The sequence below is a fragment of the Cavia porcellus genome, unplaced genomic scaffold (assembly GCF_034190915.1).
Source record: "Cavia porcellus strain 051 isolate PalLab524CR breed Dunkin Hartley unplaced genomic scaffold, mCavPor4.1 scaffold_17, whole genome shotgun sequence".
Taxonomy (NCBI): domain Eukaryota; kingdom Metazoa; phylum Chordata; class Mammalia; order Rodentia; family Caviidae; genus Cavia; species Cavia porcellus.
Window position 1 is genome coordinate 17,177,304 of NW_026947500.1, and position 16,554 is coordinate 17,193,857.

Sequence of the window (16,554 nt, forward strand, 5' to 3'; positions counted from 1 at the left end):
GTATCACTTGCAGAAAATAACTTAGATGGAAGCTTCTAATTAGGTGCAACTATACCTTGTTTAGATATACCAGCTATCTAGATATTTAACAATATTTAGGGGTATCTGCATAGAACTATAAAGTTTTCTTAAAAATAGCTAAGGACCACTAACTGTTCAGATAAGCTGTCATCCACAGTTATTAATACATGCGTCATGGGACGCGTCCGTCTTTCCTTCCTCACTCCTCCCCCCTTCCTTTCATTGGTTGATCAGTTAATGGGTTTATTCACCCATCTATCCATGTAATCTATCTCTCCTTTAAACATTTCTTCTACTTTAAAAATTTCCCCATTTCCTGCAGGCCTGCTACTAATTCTAAAGGTCGTAATGAGATGGATCCAGTGATTCCTCCATAAATATAAATTCACCCCTTTATTGGTTTATCCCTTTATTATAGAATGTTTGAGCCAGGGAGCAAATGACAACGAGCTTCTCATATTTTCTCTGGGAGAAAGGATGCCAAGAAAGACCTCAGGACTGGTCCAGGCGATGAGATGTAAGGCCTGACTAAATGCAGCATGTGACTGTGCCTCAAAACTGAGTAGAAGTAGATATATTTCTGCCAGAGGTACTTTTCCACTCTGAGCTCTTCACCTCTGTCCTATATACATTTACATGTAGTCGGATAACATATGCGTGCATAGATAGAGACTAACGAGGACTCGTTATTTCTCCCAGACATTTCCCTTATTATAAACTATGTCAGGTTTATTTAAAAGTTCTTTTGGCAGGGTATATTTACAAATTATTGCAGACAGGTCTAGGACAGAGAATTCAGCAGACTCATCAGGACAAATGAGCCCTGGCCTGACTGTGAGACTCATAACTCTTAATAAATTTCAAACTCTTATTGGAAAACAGTACATGTTTTTCCATAGAACAAATATGGACAACGTTCATTAATTTGCCGGTAGCCCCTCCTCTTAGACAAAGACAGACCCCAGGTGCCACTGTGACATACGTCAATCTTCCTGGTCCCCCAACTGCTGTCATTTGCAGTTGGAAAGCCTGGCAGGAAGGTCACTGGTGGGGCTTTCAATGTTATCTTTCCCAAAATTAGTTTGTAAAGTTCTTTTCGAAAGACAGATTTGTTTGCAGTATCTACAAACCTGGAAACTGCAAGCAGCAGTTGCTGTGTTAGGGCAGGTGATGAAGGAACGGCCGTTTAGATGTGAAAATCACGTACAAGAAGAAAGCAGAAGCATGAGGGTTCCTGGTTTTGCAGATGCCGGGCAAAGAGCAGCCAGCACAGCACCTCTTGTCTTAGGATCTGGCTGGGGGGCCGTGGGGTGCCGGCACGTGTCCAACGACAGGCCCTTGGGAAAGATTTTTTTTAAAGCCTCGAAATGACTTGCCAGCTCCGCTGAGCTGTCTGTGACATCACTGCCCTGGGGTATGAAATAGACCCTCTTTCCAGAAACGTGAATGTCCGGAGCGTTCCCCTGGAGACACTTGTGTAAGTGGCTTGGAGGCAGAGAATGAACGGAAGAAGGACTGGAGTAGGCATTCTTGGACAGCACCTCTGATGCTACCTATGGGGGACAGGATGGTTGGGACCCCAGAACTGGCCTTTGCACTGCTTCAGTCAGCTAGGAAGCGCATGGGCAGCGTCACTGCCTCAGAGGGGAGACACCTCCATCCCGAGGCCAGCCTGGGTCCTGGGCAGGGGCAGCTGTGCTTTGTGAGGAAGGTCCCTCCGTGTGTTAGGAGATGGTCCATAAATCAAAGCGTTCACTAATATGTAACGAGAGCAAGGAAACTAAGCTCTGCCGAGGTCTGGGGACAGTGTTCCTCTGCAAGGCTCCTAATCCACATGGTGTCCACACAGACATTGGCTGGAGGTTCCGTTTCCATAGGGAGAACCAGGAGACCTCCTCACCAGGTGCTGTTCAGATGGAAAACATCATGGAAAGCCTTGTCTGTGCAGAGGGTGATTGGCTAACGGGGCCGATGGCTGACCCGTGATGAGCAGATGGGTCCGGGTGGAAGGGTCGCTGGTGGTGTTAGCCGGGGGACATCTCCCTCCTGGCTCCTCCCTGCCTCTGTGCGGCTTTCCTGCACTCTGTCCCACCTGTGCCTTCCCTCCTTGGAGCCAGCCAAGCATGGACTAAACACTCCGGACGAAGGAAGGCTCCCCTGCTTTAAACTGGGGGCTTGGGGCATTTTGTCCCAGTGATGTGGGCAGTGACTGAGACATCAGGGCATAGCAAAGACAGGTGGCTTAGGAGAGGAAACCTAACTGGTGGTGTTTTCTCTGCAGAAAGGATGTTCTGAGGTATGAGCAGGCTTACAGAGCCCCCAGGCAGTGCTGGCTGGCTCAACCACAGGATGTGCAATGAAGAAAAGGTCGCTTTCTTGTTGCAGGGTCCTTCGACGTCTACAGCGCTCTGGAAGGGAAAGCGCCTGTGCCTATGGTGGGAGAAGGACCCACCTATGTCAACACCCGGCACATCCCCCCACAGGCCCGGCCAGCCACGGCCAGCAGTGCCGAGAGCAGCCCACGGAAAGACCTCTTTGACATGAGTAGGCCTCCCTGTCTCTCCTTCTCTTCTCTGCTGAGATTGCTTTCTAGCACTTGTAATTAGTGAGCTTTCTGCTCGTGGGGCTTGGACTCAGTGAGGATTCACAGCACTGTTCTGGGCTACAACTGGGATTACAGTATTCTTTGGAATCAAGAGGCAGAGCCAACTCCCCACTCTTCTTGGAGTTGCATTTCCTCTTGAAGCTCTGCAAATGTATGGAGACAAACAGTTGACCCCACTTACTGTGTTCATTTGCTTAAATATCAGCTTAAATTACACCAACTATGGCATCCTTCGCTGTGGATGCCAGGGTGAAGTGACCCATATTCTCAGAGCTCCCCACCACCGAAGGAGACCAACACCCGGTGTAAACAAGAGAGTGTGGGACATCGCTTTTCTATGCATGTTCATTCTTCCTTCCCCCATCTCCTCTCTCATTTTGCTCTCATTCTCTCTGTCCCCCTCACTGCTCCCCAAAATGTATTAAGCAGTTACCCTGTGTCACATACTTTTCTATTTACTGAAGAGATACAGGAAAACAAAACAGTCCTTGCTCTAAGGAGAATGAAATATACTAACTACCTAGGACCAGCCAATGAGAAGGCTTTTGCAAGTGATGGAAGAGGCCAAGGAGGGCGGCTGGGAATCTCCTGTAGAGGGCAGCACTGTGGGATGTGGCCCCACCCCGGGCCGTTTGCCTTCGGATTGGGAAAATTAAGGCATTTGCAAGCTGAAATGGAAGGAAAGTGGAAATTTCTTTTTTAAAAATTGAAAAGCTCTTCCAAAGCTCACTGAGAGCTTGGTAGCTTGAATTTTTTAATTCCTTAAGAACTTGCCAGGCCAATGGGGGCGGGAGCAGATGGGTGCTGAATGAGTTTCTTCTGTGTGTGAGGTCCTGGTGATTTTATTTAATAGGTAGGTATTATGACTGTTCCATCACTATTTTATGGAATCCCAGAGGCTAAGTAACTTTACTGTGAGGAAAGGCAGCTTTCTCATCCAACACTTGCTGCTCCTATTGGGTGAGGACAAGGTCATGTGCCTTTGTAATATTTCAAGGCAGCGCCTGACAGCCACACTGTGCTCCTCGCAGACGCTAAGGACTTAGACTGCAAAAGACACCTGAGCCGGAAGAATGTTTAGAGAGGCACCACTCAGGTCACTTAGTCCAAGCCCTGCATTTAAAAATGTGGAAACAGCCCAGGAAGTGTGAAACCATTTTCCCAAGCTGCAGATCAGAGTGGTGGAGCCCCAAAGCCCCCCACTTCCGTTATCACATCATCTTCTGGCTACAGCCAATTTCCCTACTTAATTTTGTCATTGTACCAGACTCCTGAGGAGAGTTATGCAGCACTTGGCTGGGATCTGAGAAAAACAAGAGCCACCAATTAATTTCTACTTCTCTTGAACCAGAGGACAGCAGATGAAACAGAAAGGGCTACAGAGATGCCAGTGCCTTCTGCAAATCATTGGAAGCAGAGCCAGCACTTTGTTTATCTGGGACCACTAGGATTAAGTGATACCAGTAGTGGTGACAGTGGTGATGATGTGAGGAGGAAGATGATGGTGGTGCACTATGGTGGTGATGTGGTAACAAGAGCGTTCGACTGTAATGATGGTGACAGTAGATGATGATGGTGATGATGATGGTGATGAAGATGGTGTCGGTGTTGGTGATGACGGTAATGGCAGTGAGAGTGGCGGTGATGGTGGCGGTGATAGCAGTGGTGATGGTGATGGTGGTGGTGGTGATGATGGTGATGGTGGTGACAGTGATGATGATGGTGGTTATGATGATGGTGGTGAAGGTGGTGATGGTAGTGATGATGGTGATGATGGTGATGGTGGTGACAGTGATGATGATGGTGGTTATGATGATGGTGATGGTGACGGTGATGAGGATGATGGTGATGGTAGATGTGGTGATAACTGTAATGTGGTGACAATATTGATGGCAATGCTGTTGGTGATGGGAATGGCTAACTGTGATGTGATTTGGTGATAACAGTGGTGATTGGAAGATGGTGACAATAGTGATGGTAATGTTGGCATGAATTGAGAGACTGTCAGTGAAGTGAATGTGTAGATGATGGTGATGATACCAAAGGCGAGGATGATGTAGAAAGAGTATTACACAAATGTTCAGTAACTCCAGGTAATCAGATAAAAAATAAAAGAGAAATCCCACAAATATAATTTTAGCAAACAGTTTTGTCACCATGTGGAGTCTCTTCCCACGCTTGGTCCACCCTGCGGTCACAGGACTGCTAACCTTCCTTGCAGAAAAAGAATTTTCAGGATGCATCAGAAACATGAGTAGGATTTACTAGGTAAAGACACAGCAAAAGCATTTATAGAGCAAAGCAGAAATCAGCCTTTGTTATAAAGTGAAAGCAAACAGCCCCCAGGCAAATGAACCTGGGAGGGGGCCCAAAAAGGGTTCCCCAAGGAACGCTTCTGTCTAAGGGTCTTTTCACCTAAAAATGATTGTACTTCAGCCAAGTAGAGATCAAACTATGGGTTACAGTCAGGAAAGACTGTTGTAGAAGTAGACCTAGAGGAGCCCAGGGCATGTACTTTACAAGCACCACTAACTGAATTTTAAACAGAACAAAGACATTCTGTGGATCATGCAACTATCTTATACCTGGGCATGAAAATCTCTACAGTCCTATGAAGCCTTGGTTTGTGGAGCCCCTGGGCGCCTGGCCTTTGTCACCAGTGTGTCCTTCAGTGGATCTGTTTGGCTCCCTGTTTGGTGTGGCCCTCTCCCGCTGGCCCTTTTGCCTTCCCACAGTGCCCCACACACCCATGCACCTGCTGGGCTCCTCTTTCATCGAGCCAGTGTGCGGCCTTCAGCTGTGTCCTGGAGGTTGTTGTCCTCTTATGAGGGACAATTGCTAGTTATGATTTCCTTGTTTTCTCTCTACCTTCTATTTCTTCATCCTACCTCATTTCTAAATTCTGTTTATCCCCACATCTGTAAAAAATTTAGCAACTGCCAAAAAGATCCAAGATGGGTTTCACACAGTCACCTCTCTTCTTTTCGGCTTCTACTGACATTTATTGAACGAGCCTACGTTGAATACTTAGAGCCCAGACTGTGTCCTGGGAACAGTGTGGGGCTCTGGAGCAGCGGCTGTGTCTGGGCAGAAGGAATTCTGTCCTTGTGGTACTTGTGCTTCAGTGGATGGGCAGCGTGATCCCAGGTGACCACCATAACACCTTACAGTTGCATAGTACTGTGTGCTTCTCAGAGCACCTCGTGTCTACTGACTTACTGGAAAAGTGAACTTTGGGATTTGGTGAAATGTGCTTGGCCACTCGTACCTCATGCTGTTAGGAACTGCACCATTCCCAGTACCCAGCAGTGGGAAGTGTGCTCCAGAGGGGATGAAGCCAAGCCCCATGGCAACAGCTCGAGTGAAAGCTGTTGCTATAGGGAAATGGATAAAGCAAAGGGGAGGCCGTGTGCCTGGCCCACAGCAAGTCACCCAGGAGGAGCTCAGGGGTTTCAAAATACACCTCCACTGGGCTGGGTTTAGGTTTGCATTAAATTCTAGCTTTGTAGCTGCATCTTTTTCTCTGGACGTAGTGAGATTTTATTCAGAATTTTTTAAGGAGGCCAGCTGGTGTTCCTAGGAAAGGAGACCATGTGAAATACACATGGCCTCCCACAGGCTCCCTAGACCATGAGTGTGTTGTGCTTGCCCCTTTGGCACAGATCAGAGCTCCCAGCTGCAGGGGGAGAGCAGACTCACAGGAAAGAGGGGTGCCAGAATTGGGAGTGTGTGTTTAAACACTTGTCATGCTGACTCTCGTTATCTCCTGTCTGGAGGAGGTCCCTGTGCATTTGCGTCTCTTGCATTACATTTTTGCAATCTGCTCTTTCTGGGATTGACACTTTGCTGGCCAATCTTGTCATTGACAGAGCCTTTCGAAGATGCTCTCAAGAACCAGGCCTTGGGGCCCGTGCTGAGCAAGGCTGCCTCCGTGGAGTGCATCAGTCCGGTTTCACCCAGAGCCCCAGATGCCAAGATGTTGGAGGAGCTGCAAGCTGAGCCTTGGTACCAGGGGGAGATGAGCAGGAAGGAGGCAGAGGGGCTGCTGGAGAAAGATGGAGACTTCCTGGTCAGGAAGAGCACCACCAACCCCGGCTCCTTCGTCCTCACGGGCATGCACAACGGGCAGGCTAAGCACCTGCTGCTGGTGGACCCCGAAGGCACGGTGAGGCACGGGTGGGGGCTTCCGGTCAGCTCCCCTCACCTTCAACCAGCTCTGCTTGTCCAGAGCGCCTGCCAGGGCAGAGGAGTTTTGCCTGCAGGTCAGAGCTGGGCAGCTATTGTCAGTGGTCAGGGCTGCATCTGAGTCAGAAAAGTTGGAAAATTATTACAGCCCAGGCTGAGAGTGTTGACTTTTACGTCCTTTAAGATAAATAAATACAGAAGCTTTGGCTTACTGTATGAAGATTTTAAAAAATGTTGGTCCCCATCCCATGCCATATTCAGAAGTACATTTGGTTGCAGTTAAAATCTAAATGTGAAAGACAGAACTATAAAGCCATAAAGAGAATTATTAAGAGCAAAATCTCAAAAAAGAACGTTTTTCTTCCAGACACTTTCCCAGTAGACAAGGAAAATGGGCCTCTGGGATTTTAGGACACATCTGAAATTTATAAAAGTTGAATCACTGAGATTTTTATATGTGTTGGAAAATATGATAACCAGTGAGTGACACTCCCATAATTAGCTGCTTATCCTCCCACTCACACAGGTCACGCCTGGTGACACTGAACTTAGCCCTTGCTGTACAGGTGTAGCAAAATAATTCTACAGCTCAGGCTGCATTGTCTGCCTTCAGGCAACAAATATACCTGGCTTCACCCTGGGCATAGCTCAATGAATGCTCAATTTAATAAGTACAGTTAGATCAATTTAACCAATGAGTGGATCCCAGAATTGTGTAAATCTTCTTATCCAATGAGAGCAAAAATGCAAGGTAGATTATGTAAACGATTGATGGGAGAAAGGAAGCTCCGGTCTTCAGCTGGACTTGTGGGGGCACAGGTGGGCGGAGGAGCGGGTTACCTGGGTCATTGTCACCCAGGCATCTAGACTGAGGGGCTAGCACACTTTTGGCTGTGATGCTCTTGAAATATCAGGGTCTGCCAGTTCCTCTTCCCTCTCCACTGAAGCAACACTTCCCCTAATGAATGTGACCTCTTCCTTCCAACCTGCCTTCAGGATATACATATACGTATACGTATTTGCATACGTATACGTATACATATACATGTACATGTACATATACATATGTGTATTTCTTTGTCTCGACCCCAGAAGGTGCTTTGAGACACGTCAGCGGTGCTTTCTGTACTTCAGCTCGTTGCTGTAGTGGGCTGCCTGGCCTCTCTGTTGGGTGCATTCCCTTGCTCACCCCTCTGGGGGAGGTGTCTCAGCGGCTACCAGTCTCACGCATGATTCTCTCTGTGCCGAGATAGGTCTCACCGAGACAGGTTCGTGGAGTAGAGTTTGTGGCCAGCAGAACTGCTTGCATTGGTTTCACTAGGGTTTGCAGCTGCTTCTGTGTTAGCTGGGCCATAGAGCCCTCCTCCCCGCATACAGCGAGGGCTCACAGCGTCACTCCTCCTCCACAGAGTGGACTTGTTTTTCCAATCTGCGGGAGTGAGGAGTAGAGGGAGGTCTGGTGGGCTGATCTGCAGTTCTCCGAGTGCAGTCATTAGCAAGGTAGCAGGTTAGACTAGAAATCTGGAAATTTTAAATGCCCTCATCTTTTTCTCATGCTTCTCTTTTGACTTTCTTACTGGGTTTTCTTGTTGAATTTTTTTTTGGTGGGGGGAGTACTGTTCTTTGTTGTTGTTGTCTTTTTTTTGTTTAAATGATTATTTTGTCTGTGATATTGTTCATCAAGCAGAAGTCTTGCTGGGTGTGCTGGTAGACTGAGGCAGGAAGGTTGCCATGAGTTTGAGGCCAGCCTGGACTACATAGTGAGACTTTACCTCAAAACACAACAACAACGTCAATAACAAAACAAAACAAATGGAAATCTTTCTTTGAAACGCATCCAAATCCATCAATGATTCCTGTTTTGGTTTCTGGTTTTGAGTTTTAAATTTTCCTTTATCCATAAATTGTAAATATATCATATTCTGATATTTTATCTATTAGTCTTATAGTTTCATCTTTCACAATTAGGTTTTAATTCCAACTGGCGGTACTTTAGAATACAATGTGAAATACACACCCGACTTTTTTTGTCCCCAAATAGTAAGCCTGTTTTGCTTTTGTCACTGTTTGCCAAAAAGTTCCTTTTCCCTGCTGCTCTTGATGCCGCTTCTGTGACACAGGGAGCCCTCCGTACCTTGGAGCCGTGTTCCGTGGGTCCACTGCTCGCTCCTCACCCTTCCGCAGGCGCTGTTCTGTTGCAGTCATGGGGCTCTGAAGCTGTCGTAATGTCAGGGGGTCTGGGTCCTTCCTGGTGCCTCCCTTTATCTAAAGGGTCTCAGCTTTTCTTAACCCTTTGTTCTTCATTTAGACTCACTTTGTCAAGTCATCACAACGTGCTAAGATTTTGATAGGATTTGCACTGACGCTGAGAAATAATGTGGGGACAAGCAAGCACTTCTCAGTGTTAGATCAAAATATTCCTGAATATGGCCCAAGCCTCCACTTACTTTGCTTTTAATGTGTCTTTAACAGTTTTTGAATTCCCTCCAGAAAGTTTTTCCGCTTATTTCTTTAGGTTGTTTCCTAGCGTGTCTACCTGTTACAAAGGGTACATTATCTTAATTACATTTTTCAGCAATGGCTGCAGTGGGACGGGAAATGTGGTATGCTCTCAGGCCCAGACATTTCTCTAGTTCCAGTCGTTTTCCTGGAACACTGTCCCTGCCTTTATAACCTTGGCAGCCTGCCTCCTGCCTGCCAAGACTGTCCTCACACCTCATTGTGTGGGGCACCTTTGAACACTGACCAGAAGGAGACACCCCTGTCAACCCTCACCTGAAAGGGAAGGGTTCTCGACTGTTCCATTAAGAAGGTTTGATCCAGGCATGGTGGTGCACACGTGTAATGCCAGCACTCAGGAGGCTGAGGCAGGGAGATGGACATGAGTGTGAGCCTCGTCAAGGATGCGCAGTGAGACTCTGTCTCAAAGAACAACAACAACAACCAAAAAAAGAAGGACAAGAAGGAGACAAGAAGAACAAAAAGGAGACTTGCAGCAGGCTTTGGCGCACTGTCCTTTTCAGCTTAAAAGAATCATCCATCCATTCATTGAGCAGATACACGCTAAATGCCACTTAACTCCAGCTACCATTTTTGGCACCTGGAATGTATCTGTGAACCATTTAAAAAGAAAAATTCTGCTCTCGTAGGATTGACATACGCATTATTACATAGTTACTCTTATCATCTGTGCATGTTAAAGTGCATCAAAGGCTACTTCAGCATCCTCTGAGATAATAATGTGGTTTTTTCCTTAAATCTACTGAAATGCAGAATTATATGGGCAGATATTTTTTCCTGATATCATGATTGCATCACAAATACTACTCTGTGTGACATACAGTAACTGTGGAACGTGTTGTTGGATTTTCTGAAAGGAGTTTTGGATCACGTATTCATAAGTGAAGCCCGCCGTAATGTCTTCATCACTCTTGCGTTTGTGTGCTCTGCTGGTCGCAGACAGTGATCTAACTTTTGTCTCAGACAGACCCCCGGATATTCCTCCTGTCCTTATTCTCATTTATTTTTTATTTAACTTACTCACCACTAACAAGCACTTGTTAACTTACTTACAGTTTGCTTCCCACATGTAAGCGCTGTATGGAGGGCTGGTGGGTGCTGCATGAAACTGGCACAGCTTGGCATCACGGCCCAAGCTCCTCTCCTGGCAGATCTGTCTGGCAGTCGATTCTCATAGGAGCAAAAGCCTAGGATGAGCTGTGCACATGAGGACTCTAGGTTGTGTCCTCCTGTGAATCATCCCAGAACCAATCCCCTGTCTCTTCAGCCATAGAAACATTCCCTTCCACTACACTGGTCCCTGGTACTAAAAAGCCCCTAGACCACAGTCTCCGTAAAGGTAGAAAGTTGTTAATGGCAGTGGCCCTCATCTCCTGGAGTAGTGCTGGCATGCTACAGGTTTTCAGTGAGTATTGGGTGAATACTTGATCAACTCAGGTTCCGACTCACTAAGAATTGAGTCTCCATGGAGGCTCCTGGGCATGGGGATGGGGCAAGGATTGCACCTCTTAGCAGGTGTAGAATCACAAATACAGTTTCTAAAACAATTAGCCCAGGCTCCTTCTACTTACTTAAGGTGTATAACAATTCGATCATGATTATCTAAAAGAAAATATGCAAGCAATTGAAAATGTTTGGCATTTAAAAACATGAAATGTTAAAAAATAACTACCAAAGGATGTCACAATATAGAACAAAGCTGATTAAATTTTTTAATTCACTCAGTCTTTATGGAGCAAAGAATGCTTTAAAAAGAGATCTGCACTGCTAACAATAAACCCAATGTACATTCACAAAATGCAACAAGAAGGTGTCGACCATGAGGTGTGGCACTGTAACACAGAACACAGTCAGACCAGGCATCCATGCATGCTGGTACCCTAAGTACTGCTACGCGTGAAATGTTAATTTGGGAGGAGAAATCTGCAGTGCCGTGGAGAACATTTGTTGAGTCATACCTAGTAATGACTGTTCTTGGGGGTAGGGTTGCTTAGCTGGATCCGATGATCTGGTTTAATTGATCTATGGAGGATACTGTTGCTGAGAAGGACATGGGGATGGGAGGCTTAATTTAAAATGCGACACTGCTTCCGTGCTGTGAGGACCCCAAAATAGACACCGAACACATTCTCTTCAATATTTATTCATCTGAATTTCATGGTAATTGGTTGGTCCCTGACAAAAAAGGAGGAAATTTGGCAGAGCAGATTCCTCAGAGAAAGAAAGATGCAAAATGAGTCTGCCTCTAAATTCACTCCCGAGTCCACCAGCCCGCCAGCCTCCGGCCCTGCACCGAGGTGGTGGGGCCAGGGGACTAGGCCACCTGTGGCTGCTTCCGGGCCTCCTGGGTAAGGAGTTGAAAATAGAGCTGGTGCCGGGAGAACCCCAGAGAGGCAGTCTGGACCCCCCCTATCTTCCGCTGGTCGACATCTTCTGAATCAGCCAGCCCGCCTGTGTCTAAAACTGTCCTGTGAGTCACTCGCTCATCACTGATTCATGCCATCAGCCTTGAGGGCTGGGTGCTGTGCCAGCATCAGGATGAGCCTCACCCCACATGCAACCGGACCTCCCCCACGTGGTCCTGGGTCATTGCACCCTCGGTGCACTCAGTGGGGAGCTTATTCCTCATTAAATCATGAGACAGCGACGGAAGCCCAGCCTTCCTCACTTTCTGAGCTTTTCTTTTATCCTGAGAGTCATTTTAAAAACAGGAAAGATTTTTTTGCATAAGGATCCAAAAAACACAGGCAAAAATACAAAATAGACAAATGGGTTTGTATCAAATTAAAAGGCTTCTGCACAGCAAAGGAAACACAGACTACGGTGCCTAGGAGTGGGACGGCACACTCAGACACTACTCCCCGGAGAAAGGATTAATGTCCTGAGTATGCAGATAGAAAAGAACTCAATTACAAGTTAAAAGACAAACAGGCATTTCTCAAAAGAAGACGGAGAAAGGGCAACCATACCAAGGCCAAACGCTCACATCGTGGACCATCACACTAAGATATCCACTCGCCCCATTTGAAAGACCATTCACGCGGCAGAACTGCAGCCCCAAAACACGCCAGGTCCTCTGTGTGTCCTTGGGTGACTCAGACCCCATGGGGTGCAGACATCGTGGGTCTGTCTTCTCTACAAGGAACCTCAGAGGAGCGGAGAGCGGGCAGAGCTCCCCGGCTCCCCGTGGCCTCACTGGGGAAGCAGCAAGGTTAGCTCCATCGTCTCCCCCAAGGACAGGAGCCCGGGCTGTGCCTCAGGGGTGTGGATCTTTGCCCAGCAGTATTATCTCAGCAACACCCCCCTTGCATTTTTCATCCACGTAGTGCTGAAAAATAACACCAAATATGATGCAGCAGAAAATCTGTTAAAGGAACGCTCACGCCGAAGCACGCTACCTCTTCCTCACTTCCGAGACCAACATCGCTCACAGTTTCTCCTCAAAGTTCCCCTTGGCAGGGCCCCCTCCCTCAAAGTGAAGTGCCGTTCACTGATTAATCAGTCAAAGTGTCACTTATTGATGTGGCACGGGAAGGCTGAAGCCGAGGTCCCGTTTGCTGCTCCTTTCCATTGTGATGAGTGTGCCGTCTGGTGGTGGTTTTCCTGCCTTTAGACTCCTGGGACTTCTGTCTCTTATGCCGTTAGCACTGGACAACAGCATCTGGTGACTTCCTCCTTTCCCTGGGGGACCAGGTGGCCCTGCTGGCCCTGTAGAGTCACCTGCATCCTCCATCAAACTTCCCTGGCACTTTATGAGGGTATGGGACAAGCAGGTTTTCCTGGGACATCATTAGAGACTGAATTCTTCAAATGCACATTGTCTGCTGGTGAAGACACCTCTCCTGCAGAGCTGGGGTTCACCTTGCCTGCCATGTCACCACCCACTAACCTTCCAGAGCCTGTTTGTGTTTCCCCAGTTGTCCCCGGTGATGTGCCTTGTCACAAAAGGATCCCGTCCAGAATCACAGACCCGTTTGCCAAATCTGCTTAGCCCCCTTCAGCTGGGCTCACCTGGTGCGTTCTCCTCAGGACAGTTTGGACCCCAAGTGTCCCACAGGCCCACATGGCTTGGTCCTTAGCTTGGGGGAGCTCTCAGGAGCCAGGTCACTGGGGACATTGTGGCCCCAGCCTACCTGTCTCTCTCTTGGCCTCTTGGTCTCCGTGAGGTGATCAGGTGTTCCCTGCCACGTGCTCTGGCCGTGATGTCCTGCACCATCACCAGCCCAAGTCAGCAGGGCCCAGAGGATAGACCAGGGACTGAAACCTCTGAAACCATAGACCAAAATAAACCTTTCCTTCCTTTAATTTTTTTCTTAGCTTTTTGATGACAGCCACAAACAGCTCACTAATACAAGAGCCAGTTTAAAAGGAATAAAGGTCTGTTTTGACTCACAGCTTTGGGAGTTTCGGGCGATGGTCCCGTGGCTCTGCTGTTTCTGGGGTTGTGGTGAGGCAGGGTGTCCTGCTGGAGAGGATGTGAGAGAGGAACAGTGCCCTGCTCATGGCAAACAGGGAGGAGAGAGGGACAGAGCCAGAGAAGAAAGGGATACAGACCTCCAGGTCATGCGCCCCCCCCCCCCGCCCATGGAGCTGGCAGTTACGATCTCATCCGTGGCTTGACCCACTGGTAAAGTTAAAGTCACAGGATCCACTCACCTCTCCAGGCCCCACTCTGAATGTTGCTGCAGGGTTTCTGATGTCAAGACCTCAGTACATGATGTTTTGGGGGACACTTCTCACTAAACCATGACAGGTGTCTCTGGCATTTTGTCGCCATGATGAAAAGCCAACCAATGCTCTCTGTGGTTTAGGTCATGTATCGTCCTGCTGCTCTGCAGAAATAATGTGGGCATCTGGTCAGGAAGAGAGGACAGACAGTGTTCACTGTGTTGGCTTCACTAAGGCAGTCTTTACAAGGCTTCCCGGGTGGAGAGTCTCCCTTCCTCCCTCTGAAATTAAGACCTATGTGGTGGGAGGGATTGGAAAACATCTAAATTCTCTGGTTCCTAAACTTTTAGTTCTATTTGTGTATTTATTTTTGCTGGGTGGATTGATTCATAGTTTCCCACTTTACTTGGTGGGTTTGGGCTTGTTACTGTGTTTGTGCTGACGCCCCGCAGGCTGACTTGGGAGCCTGTGGGACATATTTTCACCTCCTAGTACCAGCTCCTTTGTTGTAACACAGAAGCCAGGACAGGTCCAGTCCTGTGTCTTAGCTCTGCCCTCAGGCGTTTCTCCCCAGGGGGTCCTGGGTCTTTACTTGGGAAGGGTCATTAGGATCCAAGCTCTGGGCACTGTCTGTGCTCGTCTGGGGTTGTGTGAACGGCTTTCCATCGGGGTGACAAAAACTGTGGAGAAATCAACTTGGAGAGAACGTTGCTTTTGGCTCATGGCTTCTGAGGTTCCAGTCCATGGCTGTTTGACCCTGTTGCTTTAGGCCTGAGATAAGATAGCAGCACATCATGGCAGGAGTGTACGGTAGAGGAATCAAAAAAGATAGAAAGAAAAAGGGGCTGGAATCCCAATGTCCCCTTTGAGGATCTGACTCCAAAGAGCTAACTTCCTCTCAGCAGGCTCCGCCTCTTAAAAGTCCACCACCTCCTCATAGTGCCACAGGCTGGTGACAAGGCCTCAGCACATGGCCTTTGGAAACATGGATCCGAACCATAGGAGGGTGCTGCTGGCCCCAGGCCACTTAGCACAGAGTTAGTGTACACACACACACACATACTTGTATACAAACACACAGACATATACACACATATATTCAATACACACCCATGTACACATACGTACCTCTACACATGCACACTCATGTGTACATGAATATCTATATTGATTCCTAAATGTGTCATGCATATATTTGAAACCATGAACGCACAAATCCTCTAATTCTGATCCGGTAACACTGAGTTCACTGTACATTTTTCCTTTCCCACATTTGTAACTCCCCTTATCCAAACTGTCTACTTATTTGTCCAGCTCTCCATACGTAACCCTTCTCGTGTCCTGGCTGCTGTCCCCCCTTCAGGGACACCTTCCTGACCCTGCAATCCCCAGGTGGGCATCTCTAATTTTGCTCCACCACCCACTCCACCCCACCGCACTCCACTCCACTCCATTCCACTCCTCCCTGTCCCCTGGTTCCCTGTCGTACCCTGGGCTGTGCCACCTTCTGCCTGGTTTGGGTGTCCCTACCTGTGGCCACCACTGTGCCATCTGGTCCCTCTCTCCTTGTGCTACCTGCACCCTGGGGCACACATGCCATGGTGGCTTCCCCACTCTCCATGCTAAGGGCACATAAACACCTTGTTTGTCTTTGCTACTGGTTGTTCAGAAAGAAAAAAGGGGAAGGGGAAACTTTCACAGTGTTCTGTAGTATAAGCCAGAACTATCTTGTCATTTATCCTGTAATTAACTTCATTCATCTCGACAAGTAAAGACATTAAAGCATCACCTGACACCATTGCTCATCCAGCAAAGCTAAAGACAGTGAACATCAGCCAACACACAGCCTATATCCAGACTTCTTCTCCTTGTCTCAAAGATACTTATTTTATTATAAATTTGTTAGGATCAGAATCCAGATGTGGCACCTTTGCCTTTATTTCCTCTTAATACCCTTTTATTCCATCACAAGGTCCTTCTCTACCCCTCATACCAGTGAGATTCTGAAGAAACATTGGATTTGGCTGTGATTCTGGCTTTGTTAACTTATCTGAATCTTTGTTTATTTGTTTATTGGTACCAGGAATCGAACTCACAACCATGCACTTGCCAGGCAGCTTCATATATAAAGTACATAAGCTGGCAGAGGAAGAGATATTTTACACAGCTCGGCTGAGGTACAGTCTATACACCATACCCACTGAAAGTGTACGATTCAGCCATTTTTGTTATAGTCTTTGATATTTGCATCCATCATCATTATTTATTTTAGAACATGCCTGTGAGCACAGCCTCAGGAGTCTGGGGCCGGATGGTGGCAGGTTTGAGGCTGGCATACAAGACCATACCTCTCAAAGCAGAGACCAGCAAAGAGACTGCTGCTGTGATTTCCACAGTCATGCAGCCTGTTTTGGACCCATGGAATTTGTGTTCTGTCCCTAAGATTTTTCCATGCTGGACCTCAGCACAGATAGAATGATATAATCTATGAACCTTTATGGGCAGCTTCTCCCACCGGGCATGATGTTTTCCAAGTCACAGCTTGTGCCAGTGAG

The 16,554-nt window shown here is 47.5% G+C and overlaps 1 protein-coding gene across 2 annotated transcripts in view; it reads left to right on the forward strand.

The window, feature by feature from the left end:
- Window positions 1-16,554, forward strand: part of Shc3 (SHC adaptor protein 3) — a 132,597-nt gene that overhangs the window by 100,290 nt on the left and 15,753 nt on the right. Inside the window, exons 10-11 of one of the 2 annotated variants that reach the window (XM_063227269.1) lie at window positions 2,407-2,565; window positions 6,496-6,791. In XM_063227269.1, the coding sequence (XP_063083339.1) occupies window positions 2,407-2,565; window positions 6,496-6,791 (455 nt within the window). The remainder of the gene's footprint in view (window positions 1-2,406; window positions 2,566-6,495; window positions 6,792-16,554) is intronic. The other variant, XM_063227270.1, reaches the window with a different exon arrangement.